Raw genomic sequence first — 24109 nt, forward strand, 5'->3', positions numbered from 1 at the left:
CCGCCCATATTCGGCCCACATCTGGTACGCGTGGATTCCATGTGTACCAGATGTGAGCCGGATCTGGGCAGACAATATGTTGCTGTCTGGGATACGTCAGCTTTGGCTGTAAAGGCTATATATATATATATATATATATATTGCTCAGCAGACAGCTAAAAGCGACCTGTCATTAAGCATGTGGTTATTCTTGCATACAGTGAACCTCAAACGCTCATTTTAATGATGAGTTGATACTCCCTCTTTAATTCATCAAGGTATTTATATTGTACATGTAGTTTTGACTTCTGTGAAAAGAAGCAGTGGCTTGTCACTGTGTGACATTTGTACTTTTATTGTATCATTGTGTAATCGAACTGAATTTAATGTACAGTGTATCTGGAAGATGAATCTAAAAACAAAGTTTCATAAAACTACATAAAAACTGTTGTTAATCGTACTGCATCCGTTCAGCACTTCTCATCCATTACATAAAAGCATCTGTTTGATTGATTTGCCATTGTTCTTTCCATTGTGCTCCAGACGGCTTGATGGAGGGTCCTCGTAGACAGCTAAATGGTGAAGAATATTTTAATTGTGTAATGCTTCATATGGCCTTGAAAGCATTAGCTTGATCAAGCCATTACATTGTTTTGCCCAAATGAGCCACTTACATGTCGAGGTATCTAGTGCCACTCAAAAATTCAAACTCAACCATCAAAGATCTAAATTACTATCCATTTGCAAAACGAATGTGAAGATGATTACAAATGTGAAGTTAAGGCACACAACAGATGTTTATGCTCTGCCAGTGGCAATCAATCTGATGATGTATAATAATGCTAAGATCTCTGAAGCACTGCGTTGACATCCACTCACAATATACATTACCATTGAAAAGTTTGGGGTCAGTAAAATGTTTAGTCTCTTATGCTCACCAAGGCAGAAATCAGAACAAAGATAATTCAATTTTGAATGTACAAAAAAGCATTTTATTAAAAGTGCTGAATATACACAAGGAAATAACTGACCTTCTATGAGCTAATATATACACAATCCAACTAAGTAGGTAAACAATGACAATTAAAGCAATATAAAAATATATATAATAGTGCCTTTTAAAACAAAATAAGTTGTTGGAAAGTCACTGCACTGGTAAAATGTAAATAAGACAAACACCTGAGAATTGTTTTATCCTGTACAGTTTCAAATCCTGACATGATAATTCATGACCTAAACCTCATAAAAAAATAAATAATAATAAAAAAACAATGCCGACAGACCATTCAAAGCATGTCTCTAACGGTGGAATTGAGAAAAGCATCACTGTTGGCTTTCTTGGAGAGCTCGCTCTGTAATAGGAAACAAGACGACACATTTGTTAACATTTTTACAAGCTGGACACTGAATCATTATTATGTGTGGGTCTTAAAATGTTAATGATCTCTCTCAGGGGAATTAGCGGTCACAAATGAGCATCCTTCCTATCACCGATGCTCCATTTGGAGTTAATATACATCCGGGGAAGTGGTCTAGAACCGAGTGATTGGTCTTACGGTAAAGGCTGAGTAGCTCATTGGAACCAGTTTCTGGTCACTGTTGAACTCCTGCAGCGGCACATGTGGGCCAGAGCTGGCCTCTGTTGTCTTGCTCCTCTGTTAGACCAAAGACAAAACCACACAAAAATGAAGCATCATCATTGATCTTCAGTGTAAAGACGCTACCAACAACATACTAAAGAAGATGGGACTTGACCAACAGTTTTACAGAGTACTGATTTTTGTTGATCCAACAGTGTCATCTAGTGTTAGCTGAGGGAACATCTGTTTTAACACTGAACTTAAATGGTTAGTTCACCCCAAAATTCTGTCATTTACTCATTCTCATGTCGTTCCAAACCCGTAAGACTTTCGTTCATTTTCGGAACAAAAATGAAGATCTTCTTTTTGATGAAATCATAGCGATTTGCACAACTAACACTTTGATGCTTCAAAAAGTTCATAAAGAGATTCTTTATGAAAACTAATCCATATGAATTGAGCGGTTTAGACAAAATTTTCTGAGGAGACACGATCGCTTTATATGACGAATGTAGGCTTTTATTCACATATAAACAGTCATCAGCTCACATATCAGTTGTGGTAAAAGGAAGCTCAAGCATGTTCGCTTGACGTGCGAGAACAAATGAGGTTCATTCTCGTGTTACGCAGCAGGTTTGAGCTTCCTCAAGAACCAATGAGGTTCATTCCTGTGTTACACATATGGCACTTTTCCACTGCTGGTACGGCTCAGTACGGTTCGGCTCCGCGCGGCACGGCTCGCTTTAGCTCGGTTTGCTTTTCCACTGCAGTTAGTACCGCTTCAAAGAGGGTGGGATTATAGTCTGACCGTTATAGTTTATCCGCTCCTCGGCAACCAACGAGAGGAACGTCTGCACTTCGTCCACTGACTACGATTCAGCCATTTCTTTTTTGGAAGTTTTCTTTCTTTCTTTTTTCTTCAAGCAAGTAGTTTTAAAACAGGTGCTACAGCGGTGGCTGTTACTGGCTATTTAAATCTAGCGGGTTTGATGTCTCGCAAATACAATGACGGTGGTAGTGACGATTCTGTCTGACCAATCAGTGATCTGCAGTGTGTTCACGTCACATTTTAGTATCGGTACGGTACGCTTGGAATCTCAACAGAGGTGGTACCATTTAAAGCGAGTCGAAGCGAGCCGTACCGTACCGTACCATTAGGGGTGCACGATTCAGAAAATGTCACAATTCGATACCAATTTTTGATTCAAAAACGATTCTCGATTCAAAAAACGATTTGCAGTATATAAATGTAGTTTACTTTTTCCTATGTGATTGATTGCAGTAGACATAATTTAAAAGAAAAGAAACACAACAAATTAAATGTAGTTTGATATTACTTTATATGCCTTCATACAAAAAAAACTTCTTTTTTTTTTTAAATAAAACTTAAATAAAAAGCTTTTACATTTAGCTTTAAAGTGCTGTAGTCAGATCAAACAAACAATTATGCTAAATGTGGTTTAAGGACTACTTCAGCTACCAGGTTGACTGTTGAAATGTGAAGTCGACTGGGCACATTGAACTTCCTAAAAATATATACTAATGTCATAGAACCCTTGCGAAAATATTTTAAATAGATTTAAAAAAGCCACCGCTACTGGTAACATCTATGGTTAGATTGATTTGTTTAGATCCAATGAAGTCGTTCATAGGCGTAATTTGCGGGTATCTCCAGTTAACTAGCAGAGCATTCATTTAGTTCGCTATTAGATCTGTTGTTTTTGAAATCAAGCTGCGCGCTCGTGTCCGCTGCTGTCAGTGTCATGGATACGGTGTTCTCTGTGGCTCGCGCAGTCTTCACTCGGACGCACGCTTCAATCTATCGCCGTTGTGGAGACTCCGGTGAAATCACAAAATAAACTGCACACAAACGTGATAAACATATTCGGTTTTGATGAGAGAGAGAAAAAACTATACGAGTGCGGTTTAGAACCCGTAACCTCTGACACACTTGGGAAAAGATCTACAGAACTCAAACATAAGATCTGCGGATCGATGCATTTATTTACGGGTTGAGCAGAGAGGCTGCACAGTTTGACCAGCAGGCGGCAAGAACTTGCAATGTATAACTATTTATCAGACCGGCCCTCGCAGCCTCGAAACACTACCGGACCACCGGTAAAAGTCCCAACTCACCCGATTGCCACTCCGCCCCTGCACGCCATTAAAAAAAATATATATGAATCGATTTTTGGAATTCTATGAATCGATTCTGAATCGGGAAAGATTGAAAAAAAAATTTTTTGCACACCCCTACGTACCATGCAGTGGAAAAGCGCCACAAGCGAGCCATACCGAGCCAAGCCGTACCGTACCATGCAGTGGAAAAGCGCCAATAGTGCTGGGCGGTATACCGGTTCATACCGAATACCGGTGTTTATTTTTGTTATGATATGAATTTTTAATATACCACAATACTGGTGTATGACCATTAATAACGATCGGAACGCGGCGCGACACTGTTTGAGAGGGTCCCTTTTCACCCTTGCACTCTGTGGTGATGCATGTGTTACTTAGCGTGACTGTGAAGATGGATAGGTTAAACTATAATTGATAGCTGTCAAATTATATTACAGTGTTTCCCATACATTGGTTCACAATATCAACACAGCCTTTTGGAAAATCTATTTGTGGTTGGCATTGACATCGTTGAATAAACATGAGCACCGCACGTCTCAAAGTCAAAACGCGGCGCGGGTGTTTTTATATGAATGTGTCTGAAGTGAACTAACGGTCTTTAGAAAAGTTTCTTTGTTATTACGATTAAATCTTTCTTTATCTTTCCTGATAAAGCAGCGTTTATGGCAGCCGTTACCGGGGAAACCACTATTTCTGCCGCTCCTTAAGCGCCTCCTGCTGGCACCTATTTGTAAACAGCCTTGCAAACCTGTATTAATACTAGTGTGGATTTTTTCTACAATATTCACTCATGACAGTAAAATAGGGCATTCTAAGTCAATCTACTGCAGTATTTCCTCTCTCACTCAGTAGAAAATGTGGATAACACCCAGTCATGCTTGGGGAAAAAAATACCGTCATATACCGTGAAACCGGTATTATTTTAAAAAAAAACGTGATATGGATTTTTTGTCATACCGCCCAGCACTAGTTACACACCACGTTTGAGCTTCCTCAAGAACCAATGAGGTTCATTCTCGTGTTACGCAGCACGTTTGAACTTGAGCAAGAACCAATGAGGTTCATTCTCATGTTGCGCAGCACATTTGAGCTTCCTAATGAACCAATGAGGTTCATTCTCATGTTGCGCAGCACATTTGAGATTCCGCAAAAGGTTTGTTCTCGTGGGTCAAGCAGGTTTGGTTAAGCTTCTGTTTATGTTCGCTGATCAATGTTTATGTGAATAAAAGCCTAAATTCAATCTGTTCATCATATAAAGCGATCGTGTCTATTCAGTAAATTTGGACTAAACTGCTCAATTCATATGGATTAGTTTTACGATCTCTTTATGAACTTTCTGAAGCTTCAAAGTGGTAGTTGTATAGTCAATGGAGGGACAGAAAGCTCTCAAGAATTCATAAAAAATATCTTAATTTGTGTTCCGAAGATGAGCGAAAGTCAGATTTTTGGGTGACCTAACCCTATAAGTCTAACCACAATCCTTTTGGACTGATCTCAAGCCAAAATCTTTGATCACAGAGTTGAGTTTTGATTGCCCCGATCAGGGATTTTCACCTTGGCAGAGAGTTGAGGCCTTCCTGGCACACACAGAAACGTGGTGGATGAGCAGCTGCCGCTGCCGCTACTGATACTGTTAACGGTGGCAGTGCGAGGTGCCGGCTGATTGGGTGTCTGAAACAATTGAAAGAGGAACATGTGTTTTGATAAAATGCTTGTTTTTGCACACAACATTCTCAGTGAGAAAACGAGTACCTTTTTAATTTTGTTAGGGGTGGGGGTGGTATATGTTGCTCCGTGGGCTCTCTTTGTTGGAGTTTTAAACTGAGAGATTTCGGTTTTCTTTGTCATCTGGAAAGCAAGAATCATCCAGGTTAGTGTAACAAAGCAAAAAAAAAAAAAAAAAAAAAATCCTGAACAAAACAGACAGTAAGTACTTATATTAGGGGTGTCGCAATATACCAGTATTGACGATAATCTTGATATTCAAAGCTTGAAATATCGACATCGTGTTAATTTAGAGTGTGGCAATATACCGGTATTGGCGATAACCACGATGTTTAAAATGAATAGGACTTTTATGATAACATGACACGTATACTCCAGCGCCAGTTGAGGTGGCAGTATTGCACCCGCTGACATCTATCAAATGAGAAGACGACGCAGCGCGCACCCGCGCAGCAAAGAAAACAGCACTTTAAAGGGAGTCGCAAAAGACGAGAAGCGCAGAGAATTCTTTAAAATTCGAACACATTATTTTTTAGGAGTTTACACACACCACCAATTAATTTGACTGATTTGACATTCTTTCCCCCAAGGTTTCTATAGATATCGCGATATATCGATATCGTGAATTATTTTGGCCACAATAACCGTGGTGTGAAAAATCTAACATCGTGACAGCCCTAACTTATATAAGGGTAAGATTATGTCTAGGGCTGGGACAACGGGTCGACGTCATCGATGATATGCAAAATATGCGCGTCGATTCATCAGACCCAAAACAAAGATGGCGGCGCCGGAGAGTAGTAGCCATAGACATCATGGTAGTATAGCTGACTGGATTGTTGACTATACTGCTCGCATAACATACATAGCGCGGGCACGGCAGAGAGGGAGAGAGCGAGAGACGCACGCAAGGTCTCTCGCTCTCCCCCTCTCTGTCGTGCGCGGGCTATGTATGTTATGCGAGCAGTATGTAATATCTCGCATGTGCACTCTAGATTCTGAGAGATTTGAACTAATTTGCGGGCATCTGGGAGACGCTATCAATATGCGGGAGACTCCCGGAACTTCCGTGAGACTTGGGATGTCTGAGTGCGGGTTTTTTTTCCCCCGGAGTGCATGTTAATCAAGGAGTGCATTCACACCGGGAGCAGGAGCAGCGCGTGAGCAACGGGTTTCGGAGTCTTTGGTGCTGCTCACGCTCAATTAATGAAGAAAATGAAAGACTCAAAAATATTTAGTTTTTTTTTTTTATTGAATGCTAGACATCAAGTTATTATTTTCATCTAAAAGAAGAATTACAAGAAGCACTTTTTTCAGTAAGCTAGGCCTAGGTGTTTTCAAGGCTTCAAAGTTTTATTGAATGCTACCTATGACTAAGAATGCATTACTTTGCGCTTGTATAGTCTTTTATTTTGGAATTTTAAGAGCAATAAACATATATTGCAATGTTAATGAACTCATGTTTTTTTCATTCAGATATGTAAATCAACATGTATAAATTGCTATTAGTCAATTAATGGGGAGATAATCGATAACCGAATCGAAATCGAATCGGACAGGAAAAATGAATCGTTAGATTAATCGATGCATCGAAAAAATAATCGCTACATTAATCGTTTAAAAAATAATCGTTTATCCCAGCCCTAATTATGTCACTAAGTATTTACTACTAAATTGCACACCATCTGATATTTTAAACACCAATAAAGTGAAACTCACCCGTTCATTCTTCTCCTTATCTTTCTGCAAGCGATTCTCTTCCCACTGGCTGGAGATGAAATCCATGATCCTTTGACCTTGCACAAGGAAGAAAGACCCCTTATTCTTTTCCCATTCTTCCACACGGCCTCTCAACTCTTCTTCCAGCTGTATATGTAGAAATACACAGGTAAATTGACAATTTTTTTGTTGTTCACAGCCACAACTTGTTTACAATAGGAATAGGTCACCCCAAAATTAAAATCATGAATTTTATAAAATTAAATTATTTTGGTTGCAAATTTTTATTTTTTGTAGCAGGACATTTTTTTAAGTACCTTTGGGAGCAGTTTCTGCACTTTGGCCCTGTCCTTACTCTCTTTGAGCAGAGACCCTCCTCTGTTACTGAAGCGATTTGGATCCGCAGCCTTTCTCTGGTAAGTGAAACGTATAGAACAAAATGACACATGTGAAACCACATAAGGTTGAGTTGACTGTAAGCATGGGAGTAGAGAACCTCAAACTCTTGAAAGAGAGCCCAGTTCCTCTTCCATTTCTCTAGGTCCTCCAGTATGGGTTGTGCTGCCTCATAGAAAGCCATCATTCTCAGCAGCTCCGTGTCATGGAGGGCCAGCAGTTCCTCGGTGTAGTGATCTGTTCAACCAGAATGAAGTTAAAGCCTTTTTCCATTAGCAAGGAGTCCATTTTTTTTTCAGATCTTTGAATTTAAGGATTTTAATAGGGTTGGTAACCTTTACAATATTTAAACTATTTCCATAAAATGGTAATGAATTAATGAAAATTAATTTGCTGAGAAAAGCTAGGAATTAAAGCTAAGCTAATGTTACTTTCTTGTTCAAAATTAACTATTTAAATATTGAGTCAATAAATCATCAATCCTTCCTCCAAAAAATGTGTCTTACCCTGATTCACTATGGTAAGCGGACACCTATTAGTGTTAATATTTTAGAGCAGGCGGGAAATTGCGTACATGCGTCACTCGCCTGTGCGCATCTAATCATATCCGTAAATAGAAAAAAAATGTGCTCCGGTTACTTTGATGCGTGTATGGTGTGGGCGTGGCATGGGTTAGTTGTCACAACGAGCGAGAAAGGTTGACATGGAGCACGCTTAATCTTCACCGCCTCCACCCATTTAAAAAAAAAAAAAAAAAAAAAAGCAGAAAAGAGGAGAGTCTGCTGGCAAAAAGACAACGCGACAGATCTCGTAATTAAACGAGAATCAACATTGCCTTGGCTTTCCGGAGATGGCGACAACCGAGGGATCTGAAATGCTGTAAAAGCGACACGAAGATGGCATTATTATTATTCACCAGGTGAGTAAGGGATTTTATCCAACAGATACTCATTGACAGAGTTCATTGTAATTATCTATTGTAAAGGGTCAGATTCATTTGAAGTCAAGCAGTCAAAGCACAACCAAAACAATGTTCTGCAAAATGCATGCAGTTTTATTTTTCAACTGCTAGAGGGCCAAAAGTTGCATATACCCCTTTTCCAGGCACATACTCATATGAGACGCGCGCGCGCACACAAATTTAATGGCATAAACAGACTTAAGTCCCATGAAAATTAAACTGGAATGTCACTGTTTCTGTCACTGTGACTTCCCGAACAGGCACACTAGGGCTGGGCGGTATATCGAGTTTGTACGATATATCGCTATACTTTTTTTAAACGATATGGAATGAGGCAATACCGTTTATATCGATACAGTAGTTTGATATGAGCACATCTGAAAAATAGCGGAGGTCGCAGTGTGAGCTCCTGCAGTGAAAGTAGCTACATAGTAGGCTACAATTTGTCCTAAACATGACACAAGCTTATATTAAGGGCTTCAAAATAACTGGTAGCCTAAGATATAGTTAACAAGTTTAAAGCAGCTTGTCCTGTCAGATGCTCTGACAGATACTGTTGCTGACTGACAGATAAATACTTGCGCTGATTAATGCGTTTGAGATGTGGTGCTTTCCTCAGTGCTCAACTTACATTTCACAGGTATATTCTCCATCTGTAAATGTTAGAGTCAAACAAATATGTCCATTTCACTGTCAGGAGAGGACGAGCTTCTGCAAGTGAATCTCCGCTAAAGATTACTTTTGAAGTAAAAGTGAAAATTGAGGATGCAGTGCATCGAGATATCGAATTGAACTGAATCGATGTTATGATAATCGTAATCGAACCGAACCGTGAAACCAGTGTAGGTTCACACCCCTAATACACTTATAACACCCCTGTACTTATTCCCTCACCCAATGAGAATCGATAAGGAATCGAATCGATAAGCAATATCGATAATGGAATCGGAATCGTTAAATTCTTATCAATTCCCATCCCTACTAATAACATCGCACTATATTGCTCTTTATATCTAAATATATAAAACTGCGCACAAGAGAGACCCAGTGTGCGAGAGAGTGAGTGAATCAACAGTTTCAGTTTATTTCCAAAAAGGACAGATGAGAGTACCGGCGGATTATGCGAGCTGCCAGTTTTCTAGAATCACTCCCTGTACTGTGGTCAGGAAAACAGAAGTGCAGCACTGCCTGCAGAAACACCGGGACGAGCAATGTTTTTTTAAGGCTAGTTAAAAACAACACATAGCAGCATTACGTCAGCGTTCATTTCTCAAGCCTGTGGAAACACGTGGCCGGTTCGCAACAGGCTCTGGCTCCAGAATGTGAACCATACTGGTGGAAAATGGGTAGTGTACCTTTAAAGGGATAGTTAATCCAAAATTGAAAATTCTGTCATCATTTACTCACCCTCATGTTGTTCCAAACTTGTATGGATTTCTTTCCTCTGCTAAACACAAAAGAAGATATTTTGAAGAATATGGGCAACCAAACAGACCCAAGGCCCCATTGACATTGAAAAAAAAAAAAAAATTGTTTGGTTACCGATATTCTTCAAAATATCTTCTTTTGTGTTCAGCAGAAGTAAGAAATTCATACAGATCTGGAACGTGTGAGGATGAGTAAATTACAGAATTTTCATTTTTGGGTGAACTATCCCTTTAAATATTTAAATGACTTGACTGCTTTTAAGTTCTGGGTAACTTACTATCACAGAAGTGAACATTGAACAGCTCTCTCTGTTCTGGTCCACACATGCATTTGTCCCATAGAACCACAAGCTCCTGTCGGACCTTATCAACCACCTCCTCCAGTCGAGCCATTTGCAGTTTCTCCAGATGTTCCACACAGCCCTGCCACTGGAAGAGGAAATGCACTCCATTAGCATTTGTTGGTAAACCACAAGGAGAGTTAAGATCTACGACTTAGGTTCTAGGGCTCTGAAATGACATCCTGTGGTTTAGATGGAAAAGCTCTTACCCGCCTGATATCATCAGAGAGAGTGCTCATCGCAGCCTCTCTGAACACCTCGCCTTCCGGCTCAGGACAACTCAGACGATTCCACAGGCTCGTGGCTCGCTCCTTGAGTTTGTCACGAGCTGAAATCAAGGACTCCTTCTTCATTTCAAGCTGTGTGGAATAAATATTAATTCAATTAATGGGGGGTATTCCAGAAATCAAGGTTAACTTACCATGACACACACCGTGAACTTTTGGTTGATTAACCCAAACCTTGCTACACAGGTTCCAAAATCAATAGGGCACGCATGTGCTGAATACCTGAATACCGGAGCAAGATATTTTCAGAGAATAAGTTGCTATGGCTACTTACATTGTTACCTCAGGTTTTGGAACTGCAAGTTAAGGTTATCCGCTTACTCAGAGTAAACATACCCATGTAAGTCGCATAATCTGCTTTCTGGAATACCCCCACAGGCATATGATCAGCTATACAACAACAATCATTATTAAAATTATTATTTTATTTAATTACTAAAATTAAATAAGTTAATATATGTAATATACTAGTGCACTGTATAATATATGTAATATACTAGTGCACTGTATAATATATAATATATATATTTCAAAATAATAATAATAATAGTTATTGACCAGCAAGCAAATGTAACAGTTTCATATGCTCTGCAGTGATTTTTATTTGCATTTGGCATGTTCATTTTAGACCCTGGCTGAGATGCTAAAGGTGTTCTGTGCATAAACACTAGATGGAACCACTAGCTTATGCAATAAGATATGGTATCCATATCTTCTACCCACCCAAATCAGATAAAACAATTACATTTTCAAAACTGAAACAACTTTTTTAAATAAAATGATTAAAGTGTTGCACCTGGCTGAGCAGCAGTTTCAAGGCTTTGATATTGTCATGTGTGAGCAGAAAAATGTCAGTGTCGGGGCATATGGACTCCCGTTCCAGACTGCTCTCTGGTTCATGTCCCATCTCGTCCATTAAAGTCCTGATGTCCTCCCTGAGCCCAGAGAATACCTTCACCCTGCTCTCCTACAAACACAGAGCTAAAATAACAAAAGCATCCAGGACAGAAACTCATCATGAGTGTTCAGAACACTTTCAAAAGGAGAAAGGATACATACTTTTTCTTTGCCGAGTTTCTCGACATGCTCCTGGAGTTCCTGCAGCTGGGTTCGAGAGGGCACACTTCCCGAAGGAATGTAGTATGGGGTAGCACACAGAGTCACGCACAACTCCTCGTCCTGCTTCTTCAAATCGGTCAGCTCACTCAAACGTTCATTCTTCTCCTTTAGAAGAGAATCCACACGGCACCGCAGGTTCTTCTCCAACTGTAGAACTGTAAGATCTTCCTCAAACTATAAAAGATTGCAGGATAATAAAAGAAAAAACGGAACTTTCCATGAATAGCATACAAAATCTGAAATTCTCCGAAAACAATTTTACCAAAATTTGAGACATGCCTGAATAGTTTTAAATACCTGATGTGTGTTGATTTTGTTATTTTAACATAATAAACAGCATTATAAAGTAACTAAATTAAATTTTAAAAGGTACAATATGCAGGAATTTTTCACCACCAGGGGTCGCTAACCTCTTACAATAACAAAGGCGTATAACGATGACGTATATTCACATGTGATACTAATTTCACATCTTTGTGCACTGTTGCACTTGTGTATACATTTTATACTTGTTAAGATACATTGTAATATTTTTATCTATTTTTTATTTATTTGTCAGTATATGTCAGTCTATGTAATATGTTTGGTTTGTATTCTGTTACAATCCTGCTGCAACACTGCAATTTCCCCTTGGGGATTAAAGTTTTTCTATTCTATTCTATATTCCGCATTAAGCGGAATTATGGATCTTGTCGTCAAGCTGATGGATCTTTTATGGATGAGCGAATACATTAGGGCTGAAACAACTAATCGATTTAAACGACTAAAAATCGATTATCGATTAGTTGGTCTGCTTACGTCACGGGGAGCGTTTACTGGTGATTGGTTGAAACAGGCCAATCATGATGCTCTCTGTCTTACATGCGCTGCGCTTCATGAGACACACGCAAGGTCTCTCTCCCTTCGCCGATCTGCTGTGCGCACAGAGACCGAGATCTTTTTTACAGTCTATATGTTTGGAGCACAGTCTCTTCTGTCTCGCATGCGCGCTCTGCGGGCATCAGGGAGCCGCTATCAATATGCGGGTGATTTCCGGAACTTCCGCGAGACTTGGGATGTCTGTATTTTGTCTCGAGCATCAGGTTGCGCAATCAGTTCGCTCGCAACATTAGTGATGGATTAAAATAGCGCGACCACAGAAATAGGTTAAATTAAAACGGTGTTTACAAAGTGAAGCACTAGATAAAAAGGCAGTTAATAACAGCAGCAGTAAAAGATTGTTTTTTAGTCACTGTACTCAGTGGTTTTCAGCGAATGCTTGTGCACTAATGCATCATTTTTCCTGTCCTTTTAATCAAGCCTGTTAGCTTGCTGCGTACCTCCATTCCGTTCTCTTTTTATAGCATCTCTTTTTATTGTCTACTATTAAGTTTTAATTCTTTTTCAAACGCGATCTACTGCGGCTCTACGTTCACACGCTTGTTTTCAGTCTTTCTATATTTATTTGATCAATTATCCTTATAATTCAATTAATTTTAAATAAATTAAATGAATTATATATTTGAGATGTTTTTAGTTTATATCTTCACATCTGAACAACATGTCTGTGTAAATTTGTTTTAACAAAAATTGTGTTAAAACATATGTTGGATATAATTTTTTATTAATTTCAGGGTTCCTGCACACTTTTGAAAGTCAAATTTAAGGCTTTTTAAGACCTTTTTAAGACCTTAAGAAATCAAAATTAATACCGTACATTAGGGCTGTGCAGTATTGACAAAAATATATCTTGATATTTTCAACGTTTTGTTGATAATAATTAGATGATATTTTCCTGATTGTGTTTTTGTGCTGGTGCCATGGCTGGTTTAGGTCTGTTGTTGACAGCTGACTCACGAAGATATTCATATTTTTCATATTCTATGCAGTGGTCAGTTCACAGCAGTGACAGAAATTAATATTTTAATTAAGGGGCAATATTTGCCACCTTAAATTGATTTTTTCAGGGGCATTTTCACCTATATATGGACATTTTTTCTAAACTTATTTAGAGTTATGCATCACCTTTAATGTCAAATACTATCATTCAAATTACATTATACAGTAATTATACAATAATACTTAATTATATAATAATCATACAGTACCACTGTTACCAGTCAAATTAAATCATTCAATCAAAATCCATCTTTGCAGTGCAGAGGTGACAGAAGCGGCATCAGAAGTGGCATTAATATATTTACACTCCATTTACAACTGCATAAATAAAGCTATGAGATATATAGCCTATTTTTAAATCAATATTCAATATTTAAATATGAAATGATTTCTAATTTTAACATTTTATTTAAAGGGTACTTTAAATATGAAACCGCAGCGGCAAATCACTGTTGTGAGTAAGTGAGTTGAGGGAGTCATTCATTCAACCGATTCGTTCAAACGGCTGATTCATTCGGGAAAGAAGCAAGTGATTCGTTCAAAACGCGGATTTCAGTCAAGAAATCATCGCTGTCGGTTGCATTGAGACTCTGCTACTGTTTCATTTTGAAATTATAGTCGGCGAAATAAAGGGAAAACAAACAATATTGACAATATTGTGTCTAAAAAGTAACTCAATGTTAACTTATTGTTAATTTAACTTTTGTATAACATAAATATCACACTTGGAATTGTGCACGGGAAAACGGCACTCTTTCTGATGTGATATTCTAATATAAGAACATAATATGATATAAATATAAGACAAAAACTAATTTGGGGACATAACAGTTACACTGCACACATCACGCAGTGAAAGCACGAGACAAATGCGATGTCAGCTCGCAGTGCCTCGTACATTGTTAAAACAATGATTACAATATCATAATAGACAATACACATCGCACACCATACGCACATAAAGAATGAACTTACAACTGAACTGACATTTACGACCTTTCTTCTCCTTCTCTCCTCTCGCGTGCAGGAGACAGTTATGCTGCCGCGACTCGCGAGTGACGCGAAATGTCACGTGAATTAGCAAATCCACAAAGATAGAATAATAAATAAATAAAAATACGTACGCTAATTAGATAGTTTTAATTTGGAAAGCTTTTAGATATGTCTAAGTCAAAGTGTCATCTAAAATTTAAGACCTTTCATAAGTAAAAATAAGACTTTATAAGACTTTTTATGGTCTTAAATTTAAAAAATCTAATTTAAGACTTTTTAAGACTTTTTAAGGATCCGCGGGAACCCTGAATTTTACATTAATCATGGTTGTCAACTTGTCATCAGCAATTATCATTAAAAACAAAGCAAATATTGATATTAGTAAAACTCAATGTGTGGCTTTTGCACTTTTTAAAGTACACTTTTACGCATAAATACCCTTGTGGCGAGCAGGACGAGGCCGAGGGACGTGAGAAAGCGGCGCGAGGCCGGTGGCGTGAGTGATAATGAACGACACCTGTGAGACGCACCGGTCTCGCATCTCTCACGTCCCTCGGCCTCGTCCTGCTCGCCACAACCCTGATTTAGGGTTTTATTTAGTTATAATAAACAAAAAATCAAATTGAAATTTTTATCCGATTAATAGAAAAAAATAATCGTCCGATTAATCGATTATCGAAATAATCATTAGTTGCAGCAGCCCTAGATGTTTTTAACATGACTGTGGTATGAAGAAGGGCGCGATTGCTAGCTGTATACCAGCGCCACACGCAACGCGAGTCCCGCGGATATAAAGGAATAAGGACATTTCATTCTACCGAACTACTCGCAAGTGCTGAATTAATACTCACACAGGTCAGTTTATTAGACGAATGAAACTTGAGGTAACGCAGCGCTGTTTCACTTGCTCTAACAGTTACACTATCACACTAAACTGCATTTGAGTGTGTTGAATGTTGTTAGTTGGCTGTATGAGACTAGCAGTAAGCTAGATCAACATTAGAATAACATACAGATCATATTCTAACATTTCATCATGTTGAACTAACTTAAATAACATTGATTAGTTTTATGTACATTTGCTCACCTGTCTAATAAAGTACATGCAACACTCGCGTCTCTGTCAAGTCGAAGTTAGTCGCGGAGCTCTCGGCATTTCGAAAGATGTTGATCTTCGTTTTAGTCCTCTTTTTGTCTCAAAGTCTGCTTGCCATGGTCCATAATGTTTAAACAAAACAACAACAGCGTGAGCGTCTTGCTAGGCATAACGGCAATAACCCGGTTGTCCACGTCTGTCGCCATGGTTACTATCGCAGTGCGAGCGCAAACCTGGCGGAAACCGGGGGTAACGCGGATATGACGCCATTGACTGGCGACTCCTCACCCCTGCTCACACGCCCCGTTTCCTTGGTTAAAAATCGCAATTTTCTCACGATTTACAAATAGTTGGAAACATTTGGGATATTGTAAGTAATCAACAAAACAAAATATATAACATTGGCCTAGTGGTTTTTGGATATTTTACTGCAAAAATCCAGCATATTGTACCTTTAACTAAACAAAGGTGGAAAATCATTAATCTAATTGTAGATCTAAGAATTGTAGAATTGTAGAAATATTAATCTTTTGTAATATTTAGTAACTTTTTATTTTAATTTCTTTTTTTGATAAATGAATGAATAAAGTCTTTGGGCTGAATCCGAAATCACCCATCAGAATATTTCACAGCTCTTACTTTGTACGGCTCAACTGTCAGTTCCAAGCACAGGGTGTCCAATTGTTTCTGGAAAGTAATGATATCGGTTCTAATGCGATGTCTTAAGGCCTCTTCCTCCATGATCATGGAATGTAAAAGCCCCTAGAGAACATGTATAATAAAGAGTAAGTATAAAGCCTAAATATGTGAGGGATGTGATATATGCAAAGGCATAACTTACATCTATATGCTTTTTCACAGTTTGCATTCGCTCCACTCTCTGTTCTTCCATGATGCCGATGCTGTCCCATATGTCTACAAGCCTGGCCATCGCATGATTGATCTCAGTCACAAGAGAGAATGCCAGAGCCTCACTGCTCATGAAAACAAAAGCAAATAAATTAGATTAAGTTAAATGAATATTGAAGGATTTTGAGTGCTGGGACTGACAGCCTCCGTATCAATTCACTTTCATTTATATCTTTTTGCAAAACAATGAAAGTTAATGATCTCCTTTTGTGTTCAACAGAAGAATGTTAAAGTTTTGGAACAACATGAAGGTGAGCAAATGATGACAGAATGTTCATTACTGCTATTATTATTATTATCATATTTATTTGGCTAAACTATCCATTTAACACTGTTAAATTACATGAACACCAAAAAAGCTTTTAAAGCTTCAATAAAACTCGCTGGATTACCAAAATGCATGTAGTTAGGTAGGTAACGTAAATGTATGTAACTAACATGTGTTTTATGTTGCCACTGCCAGCCACAGTAAATACCAGATTATATAATATAATATAATCTCGCGATGTTTAACAGTCTCCGCGTATACACACTTACCTTCTTCGACAAGACATCGTTATACCGTATTGACGCACAACTCCGTCGATAAACTAAAGATAATATGATGTATACAAATAAATAACAGTCGTCTCTCCCCGCAGCCAGCGAGCGGTAAAATTTGAATCGTAACTGACGTGACGTCTTCTTGTCTTCTTCACTCGATTCAGCGTGAAAAGACAAGTGCGCCACTTTGCGTCCTGGAGCGGAATAGTTTCCTTATCATAATAATCAAACGCATTCCGTAGTGATTTATGATAACGAAGGTTTGTTTAGTTTTCGTCATAACCTTTTGAATGTTAGGTTGATAAAATATTGGAATAACCTTCAGATAACCTGTGGACCTTTGCTCCACTCATTTTTTTTGTTTGTTTTGTTTTCGTCACAACCTTTATGATGTTAGTGTGATAAAAAAATATTGGAATAACCTTCAGATAACCTGTGGACCTTTGGTCCACTTAAACATAATAGATACGAAACTACACATTTGTTGTAAAAGAACTGGACAAATGATGAATCATGCAGCCAGGTGGCCTACAAACCACAAAATCTGCAGTCTGTGGAGAATCTTCAAATCAGGTAACTTACAGTAAGCTGTAATGCCACTTTTGTGTGTGTTTCTTGGCCAACACATTGGCAATTGGGGTTTTAAACTAGGTCTGCAGGGGGTCCAACTATTATTGTTTTATCTCCAACATTTTTTTTAAACAATAGTACAATGTTAACTGAAAACAAGAGGCACAATAACATAAAGTAGCTACTAAAATTAAAACGTTTTTGCATTGTGAACACATAAATATATATATCAAATAATAATATGTGGTTTTATACAATATTTATCAGGGGATTCCTGCTCCGTCTCTCCTCTCAAGGCATCATTCATGTGCATTTGAAGTTAAATACAACTTAAAAGTAACCTTGAGGCAGCAAGTATCCAAATGGTGGAGTCCAAATAATAGTTATTGACACAGGTTTAAAATATAATCACTTCTCCAGGTGAAAATCATCATTCACTTTTATTTCCCAAGAAAACCATAAAAACATGTTCACATATAAAATACAGTAGAATAACTTAAAATCACTTAAATTCACAAATCTGTATTGCCTTCTCATGGCTCTGTGTTTATTTATTGATGTCAGAATTTGTTTGTTTCCACAAAGGATATTATATATAGCCTATATTTAAAATTTAAAATGGTATTAAATATTACACTTATTTTTGAGGGATTAGTTTGTCATTAGAAATATATAATAAAAAAAAAATCATTTTGCTATTTGTTGCTAATTTTTAAGTAAAAAAATGCAATTTTGTCTAACAGTATATAATCATAACCCCTGAGTTTGTACAGTAGCACAATATTCTGAATATTCATATTCAAACAGGAGTGGAATTTTTGTGCCATCAGTTGATGCTTTCATAAACTTGTTCAACATGAGATAATTTTTCAGGAGTTGAATTTCATGTTTCAAATGTTTTAATAGAAACAGGTTTTTTTCAGCTCTTGAAGCCCATTTGTGGACACATCACACAGACGAGTCATTAACCGGTTGTGTCGAACCAGTAGCAAAACAAACAGCACTCTGGATGGTATGAAATGACAGTCTTTCCATGTCTTTGTCACCAGCCCCAAAGAAATAGCCTCTACTTAAAGAATCTATTATGGTTGTGTTGCAGCAAGCTAGAATTACATTGATGCCAACTTCTTTATAGTCTTTTAAAACCGCTTTGAAGGTGCTCACTCCTGTTGTGTCTATTATGGAGATGCAGGAGCAATCCAAGATGATAGTATGAAAATCTAAGTCTTTTGAAATCAAGCTCACACTTACATCTCCATTTGTTTGATCTACGCTATCAGTCTTCTTCACAGCTTTTTCTCTAGCTTTTTTCTCCAGTTTTCTCCTGCGGGTTATTTCAAGGAATGGCTCAAGATCAGTTGCTTTATATAAAGACTTTAAAAAGAAGTCTTTGTTGGCGTAGAAAAGAGGCGCCTGAAAACGAAAGATCTTCACTTTTGGAATAGGCGAGAGATTATCATACTCTTCCATGTCCTCATAGTCACTGGTTTGTTCAATTTGTCCCAGTAACGAAACCTTAGGATTCTGAGTCTGGACCACCACACAGATCATAGAGAAGACCACTCCAATCAGCAATCCAAGCTCCACGCTTATTAGAGCAGTTGAGCTCATGGTCACCAACCAGACAATCGCCTCAATCTTACTCTCACGCCATTGTTTAGGGACGTCTCGAAATTTGTGCAGGGCTCCCCGCAGACTGACGATGATGATGCAGGCGAGGACACATTTTTGCAGGGCGTAGAAAAATGGTGCAAAGAAGAGGAGGACTAGAAGAACCACTAAGGCACTCACTACGCTGGAGACCTGAGTCTGGCAACCTGTTGAGTCCTTCACCATAGTTTTCGCAAGGGCGGCACTTGTAGTGAAAGAATGGAAAAATGAAGGAATTATATTGCAGAACCCAATTGCTATCATTTCTTGGTTGGGCCTAACCGTGTAGCCGTTCTTTTTAGCAAACATCTCGGATAGAGAAACAGTAAACGCGAAACTGATGACAGCTAATGGAATGGCATCAAATGCTACCCGGGGCATCAGTTCAACGCTTGGCACCTTTGGAGGAATGAAACCAGTTGGAATGGCACCTGAGATACTGGAGCTAAACTGCCCGTTTAAATCAGAAAAATGGGAAACTATCGTGGCAACTGCCACTACCACCAGTTCTGTGGGCAGTGGTATCTTCAAACGGTCTTTGTAGCGATCCTGGATCTCTTTTCCTGCAACCAGCACTATGATGCAAATGGCACTTGTTATTAAGTCACAGAAGTTGGTTTGGTGGATGTTCTTGAAGATGTTGATCCAGGTGACCACCACTGTCCCATAGCCTTGGTGTCGAGGGATCTTAAGGCCAAGCAGGTACTTTGCCTGAACAGTGAGGATAGTGCAAGATGCCCCAGTGGCAAAGCCATCGAGCATAGGAGCAGAGAGATAAACGGAGACAAACCCCAGCCTGAGAACAGCCATCAACACCTGAGGAGAAAATACAATACACCTTCAGGTCAATGACATGGCATAGATTTTTTGTATTCATTTAGAAGTAAAAAAAAAATATATATATATATATATATACAGTTTGCATGTACAATGACTTGAATACGCCTCTTTTATAATGAGCTTTTTAAACTTCTGTATGTGGATATTTTTGGGGGGCATAAAGTAAAAATGTAAATATAATTAATATTATTCATCTAAAAGATGTCATTATTAAGATTATTAATATTATATTATATATTTTTAAAGAAATACATTTGAACAAAATAGTTTTATTTAATCTCTTAAAGTATCAGATTTGACCTTTTTATGACAGTGCTCCCACTTTTTGACACCCTTTTCCTTATTTATTTATTTAAAATAATGATTAAGATATGTCCACTCACATGTATTTAAATGAAAATATTTTACTACTTTTTGTTTGATGGTTACAACACATTTTTGGAATCATAAAGTACATTTAGCAAATTTCTTAGACCTTGCCAGAATATGTACGTACCTGGTAGACTCCAGCAAGCAATGTTAAAGCTGTGGCAATGCTAATGGCGTAGCATTCTTTTCCACATTCCATATTCAGTGCCATGATCTTCAAGTTGACAACAGTGGTGTTGGTTTCCCCAGTGCCATTTAACCCAAATGCGTTTTTTGTATTGTCTTCATTCAAATCAAAGCCTGCAAGGTAAACCTCTCGGTCCACAACTTGTCCAATCATCAGACTCATGAGGCTGAAGATGCCCACAGAAACATGTCTTGACGTCCCCATGAAAAAGTATATGATGTTTGCAAAAAACGATGTGTACAAGCCATAGATAGGGTCCAAGCCGGCCAGCAGGCAGTATGCAATGGCTTGAGGGATCAGTATTATGCCAACTATGAGCCCAGACATCAGATCTCCCCATATATATTCCTTTACCTTGTACTTTGGAAGCCATTTAACTACGGGGAAGAAGCCTGTTAGAGTCCTCTTCACTTTAGGTCCCGAGCAGGAGAGGTTTCGCTGCAACTTGGTCTTGATAATCTCATGAATCCTTCTCCTCTGTCGTACTCGGCGCTTTAGTGGGGCCACAGTCACAGAGTTTAGGTCCTCCATGGCTTCCAGTGATGAGAGACCCATGCACTGATGAGGCTTTTAACACAGCTCCTGAAAAAGGGACAAAGACCTTTGATCAGTAAGTGATCTCCCTTAAAGATCAAACTGGATGTCTGTTAAATAGGGGTAACTGATTAATCGCTATGCTTAGGACAAGTCTGAATGGAATTCAGTTTCCTCTATTTTCTTTTTTTGGCTGTTTCAAGTCAATAATTAGTCACACAAGTTAACACAATTATCAGATGTTTTGCAGACAGCATTCACCAATCATTATAAATGATTCTCACGTGCTTCTCTTTTCACAGCCTCTACAGCTGCTTGATCTACAGACTAGAGCGAAACTAAGAAACAAAAGCTTGATCTTACATCTCATCTCAGCCAGAACTATTATTAGGATTTTGTATGCACAATGTATTATGTTTATACAACTCTTTTATGGTGGCAATGATGGTAAAATCAATTGCCTTTAATAATCATTGTTAAAAGTGACAACCCCCACTTCACAAATGACAAGGTCAGATGTATGTGGCACATTAATTTAAGCGAAGGGATGGGGCTATTAAAAGCAATTCTTGAGTAAAAACGTCCAATTACTAATTAGTTCAAAGAAAAATCTCACCAAACATTTCTTTTTGATTCCTTGTCCCATTAAATCCTCTTCATGTCAATGTGGCAACTGGCAAGCATCTAAGTTTGGATGTGCCTGTCCTTCTTGACAATGAATGAAGTCTGGAATCAAAGTGAACTATGCATGCATGCTATTTATTGTCATAATTGCCTTTTTTATTGGAGGGTCGTAAAATCACCACTTAGATAAGACCATTTTCCATGATGACGTTTCATAAAGTTTATTGTATTTGAACTGGCATTAACAATGATTTTATTTTCCTCTGCAGTTGTCCTTGATGTGGTCAAGGTGTCTGATTTTAATAGAGGAATTACAATCTAAGTGAGCAACTATTAAATACAACACTCACCTGAATAAGTGGTCTCTTAAAGAATAGAAATTAAGCTATAAATTGAATGTCAATTTATGCACTGACCTCTTTACCCCACCTCCCACCGGCTAAATGAAAAGCAGTGCCGCAAGTCCATGCTGCTTCAGTATGCAAAAACCTTGAGGCAGTCCCTCATTCCAACGTCAGTGGTTTTCATAGGCTGTAGGAACAGAAGGCGGAAGTGTTGCGTCACTCCTGGGTTAAACATATGCTAGTTTGTGTTATGTATTGATTAATAGCAGAGCATCCTGGCAATAAGACACAAAGTCAATCTTTTACTGATTCTTATCAGACGGAGCAAAAACATTTCACACATCAGATTGTTCCATGAAAAATAATGAAAAATAATGAAATTAATGGAATCAAAGTTTCATTTGATCTAGTTAAATGATTTATAGATTGAACTGAGTAGTGTAACGCGAGCCAGATTTTAGCTCATTTCAATATTAATATAATTTTAAATTTGAAAAGAAAATAACAGAATCAAAGTTTCATCTGAACAAGTTAAATGAGGTTTAGAGAACTAGTTTTAGAAGTGGCTCTTTATTTCAGGGAATGCAGAGATGTTACTCTCAGCATGCTGTTTTTCATGCTACTTCCAGGATCCATGGCATTATACTGTGAGAAATCGTGTGAAATATGATTTACACACACATTTCTGCAGGGTGCTTTTTATCTCTGTCCTTTATCATCAATTTTCTGCTTTTTAAATATAGGTCCCATGGAACCTCACATGGATCACATGGGATTTTATCATTGAAACCTGACAATGGTTTAAAAAATTTTTTTAATACGATAGCATATTTATTAAGTTAAATCATAGTTTATATTTGTGGATGTGCACATTTCTTTTCATGTTTGTTTGTGTGTGTGTGTGTGTGTGTTTGTTTGTGTGTGTGTGTGTGTGTGTGTGTGTGTGTGTGTGTGTGTGTGTGTGTGTGTGTGTGTGTGTGTGTGTGTGTGTGTGTGTGTGTGCGTGTGCGTGTGTGTGTGTGTGTGTTTGTGTGTGTTTGTGTTTGTGTGTGTTTTATTTGCATTACTATTATTGTCTTGACCCCTAACAGGAAGCTGCCGAGAGAGAGAGAGAGAGAGAGAGAGAGAGAGAGAGAGAGAGAGAGATTGCTGTGTCAATAAATAACAAAAGACCTGTCCAGGAAACCAGTTTATTCTGCAAACTGTAAGTCTCTGTCATCTGTTCGAATACATATTCTGTAGTTAAGAATAATGTTGTCCTATCCACTCTTCTTAATTTCAGTCATACAGTCTTTATCAAGTATTGCAGGTTGTATAGAGACAGATCTCGGTCCACTTTAAATTGAATGAGTCAGTTATATGAGTCATATACTTTATGAGTAAATATGTTATGAGTGAATGACAGAGGCAAAAATAATGTGTGGAAACCAGTTTTACCAGTTTAGTGTCATTTCTAAAGTGTCTATAAATCTTAAAATGTTTCATGACATGAATGTGCCAAAAGGCAAGAGGGATGTTGCTTTATCTACATTTCTTATGATACTGTTGCTTTATCTAAATATTCTTGTGATATCACACTAATATATAAAGTCTGTGAATAAGAGGAAGCCCACCACCATACAAAGACTGAGGATGAATATAATACTCACCCTTATTATATGAGTGGATGAGTAGAATGGAGAATACATTTGCCATGCCTTCACTGCAGAATTTCCCGGTGCACAGTAGCTTGACTGGATGGGGCAAAGGATTGTGGGTAAAGATGTTACTTCACTTGCTTAACCCGACGGCAACCAATCATAGACAGATGGAGAGAGAGGAAGAGAAAGAAGGAGGGGCTGTGGGCTGATCACCATAGAAACAGTGCCACCCACAGTCACTTCTTAGTATTACTGAATT

The 24109-nt window shown here is 38.2% G+C and overlaps 2 protein-coding genes across 3 annotated transcripts; both read right to left on the minus strand.

Annotated features, from left to right (window-relative positions):
- Window positions 1-948: 948 nt before the first annotated feature.
- zgc:86764 (uncharacterized protein LOC797431 homolog) lies at window positions 949-17203 on the minus strand. The gene is made up of 14 exons (XM_056243045.1): window positions 17087-17203; window positions 16482-16614; window positions 16280-16402; window positions 11614-11847; window positions 11351-11521; window positions 10477-10626; window positions 10205-10355; window positions 7639-7775; window positions 7460-7555; window positions 7143-7289; window positions 5451-5546; window positions 5253-5369; window positions 1536-1634; window positions 949-1331 (listed from the first exon to the last, which is right to left on the minus strand). Exons 1-14 carry the CDS (start codon window positions 17101-17103, stop codon window positions 1266-1268), a joined length of 1737 nt encoding a protein of 578 aa, XP_056099020.1. The 5' UTR covers window positions 17104-17203; the 3' UTR covers window positions 949-1265.
- A 1189-nt stretch (window positions 17204-18392) lies between these two features.
- slc26a1 (solute carrier family 26 member 1) lies at window positions 18393-23962 on the minus strand. Of its 2 annotated transcripts, XM_056243052.1 has the most exons (4): window positions 23860-23962; window positions 22283-22397; window positions 20649-21290; window positions 18393-20128 (listed from the first exon to the last, which is right to left on the minus strand). In XM_056243052.1, exons 3-4 carry the CDS (start codon window positions 21261-21263, stop codon window positions 18611-18613), a joined length of 2133 nt encoding a protein of 710 aa, XP_056099027.1. In that variant the 5' UTR covers window positions 21264-21290; window positions 22283-22397; window positions 23860-23962; the 3' UTR covers window positions 18393-18610. The 2 variants fall into 2 exon arrangements, with proteins under 2 accessions (XP_056099027.1, XP_056099028.1); XM_056243053.1 differs by lacking the exon at window positions 23860-23962 and having other exon boundaries at window positions 22283-22413.
- Between the last annotated feature and the right edge of the window lie 147 nt (window positions 23963-24109).

The sequence above is a fragment of the Rhinichthys klamathensis genome, unplaced genomic scaffold (genome assembly GCF_029890125.1).
Source record: "Rhinichthys klamathensis goyatoka isolate OS25496 unplaced genomic scaffold, OSU_Roscu_1.1 h1tg000771l_1, whole genome shotgun sequence".
Lineage (NCBI taxonomy): Eukaryota > Metazoa > Chordata > Actinopteri > Cypriniformes > Leuciscidae > Rhinichthys > Rhinichthys klamathensis.

Bases quoted from the DNA above. Each gene is read 5' to 3' on its own strand.
- slc26a1 (XM_056243052.1), bottom strand. From the start codon at position 21,263: ATGGGTCTCTCATCACTGGAAGCCATGGAGGACCTAAACTCTGTGACT. The intron at 20,129-20,648 runs GTACGTACATAT...TTTTCTCCTCAG, and splicing joins TGCTTGCTGGAGTCTACCAG to GTGTTGATGGCTGTTCTCAG.
- zgc:86764 (XM_056243045.1), bottom strand. The intron at 10,627-11,350 runs GTGCAACACTTT...TATTCCACACAG, and splicing joins TGAAACTGCTGCTCAGCCAG to CTTGAAATGAAGAAGGAGTC. The intron at 5,547-7,142 runs GTGAGTTTCACT...CTTGCTTTCCAG, and splicing joins ATAAGGAGAAGAATGAACGG to ATGACAAAGAAAACCGAAAT.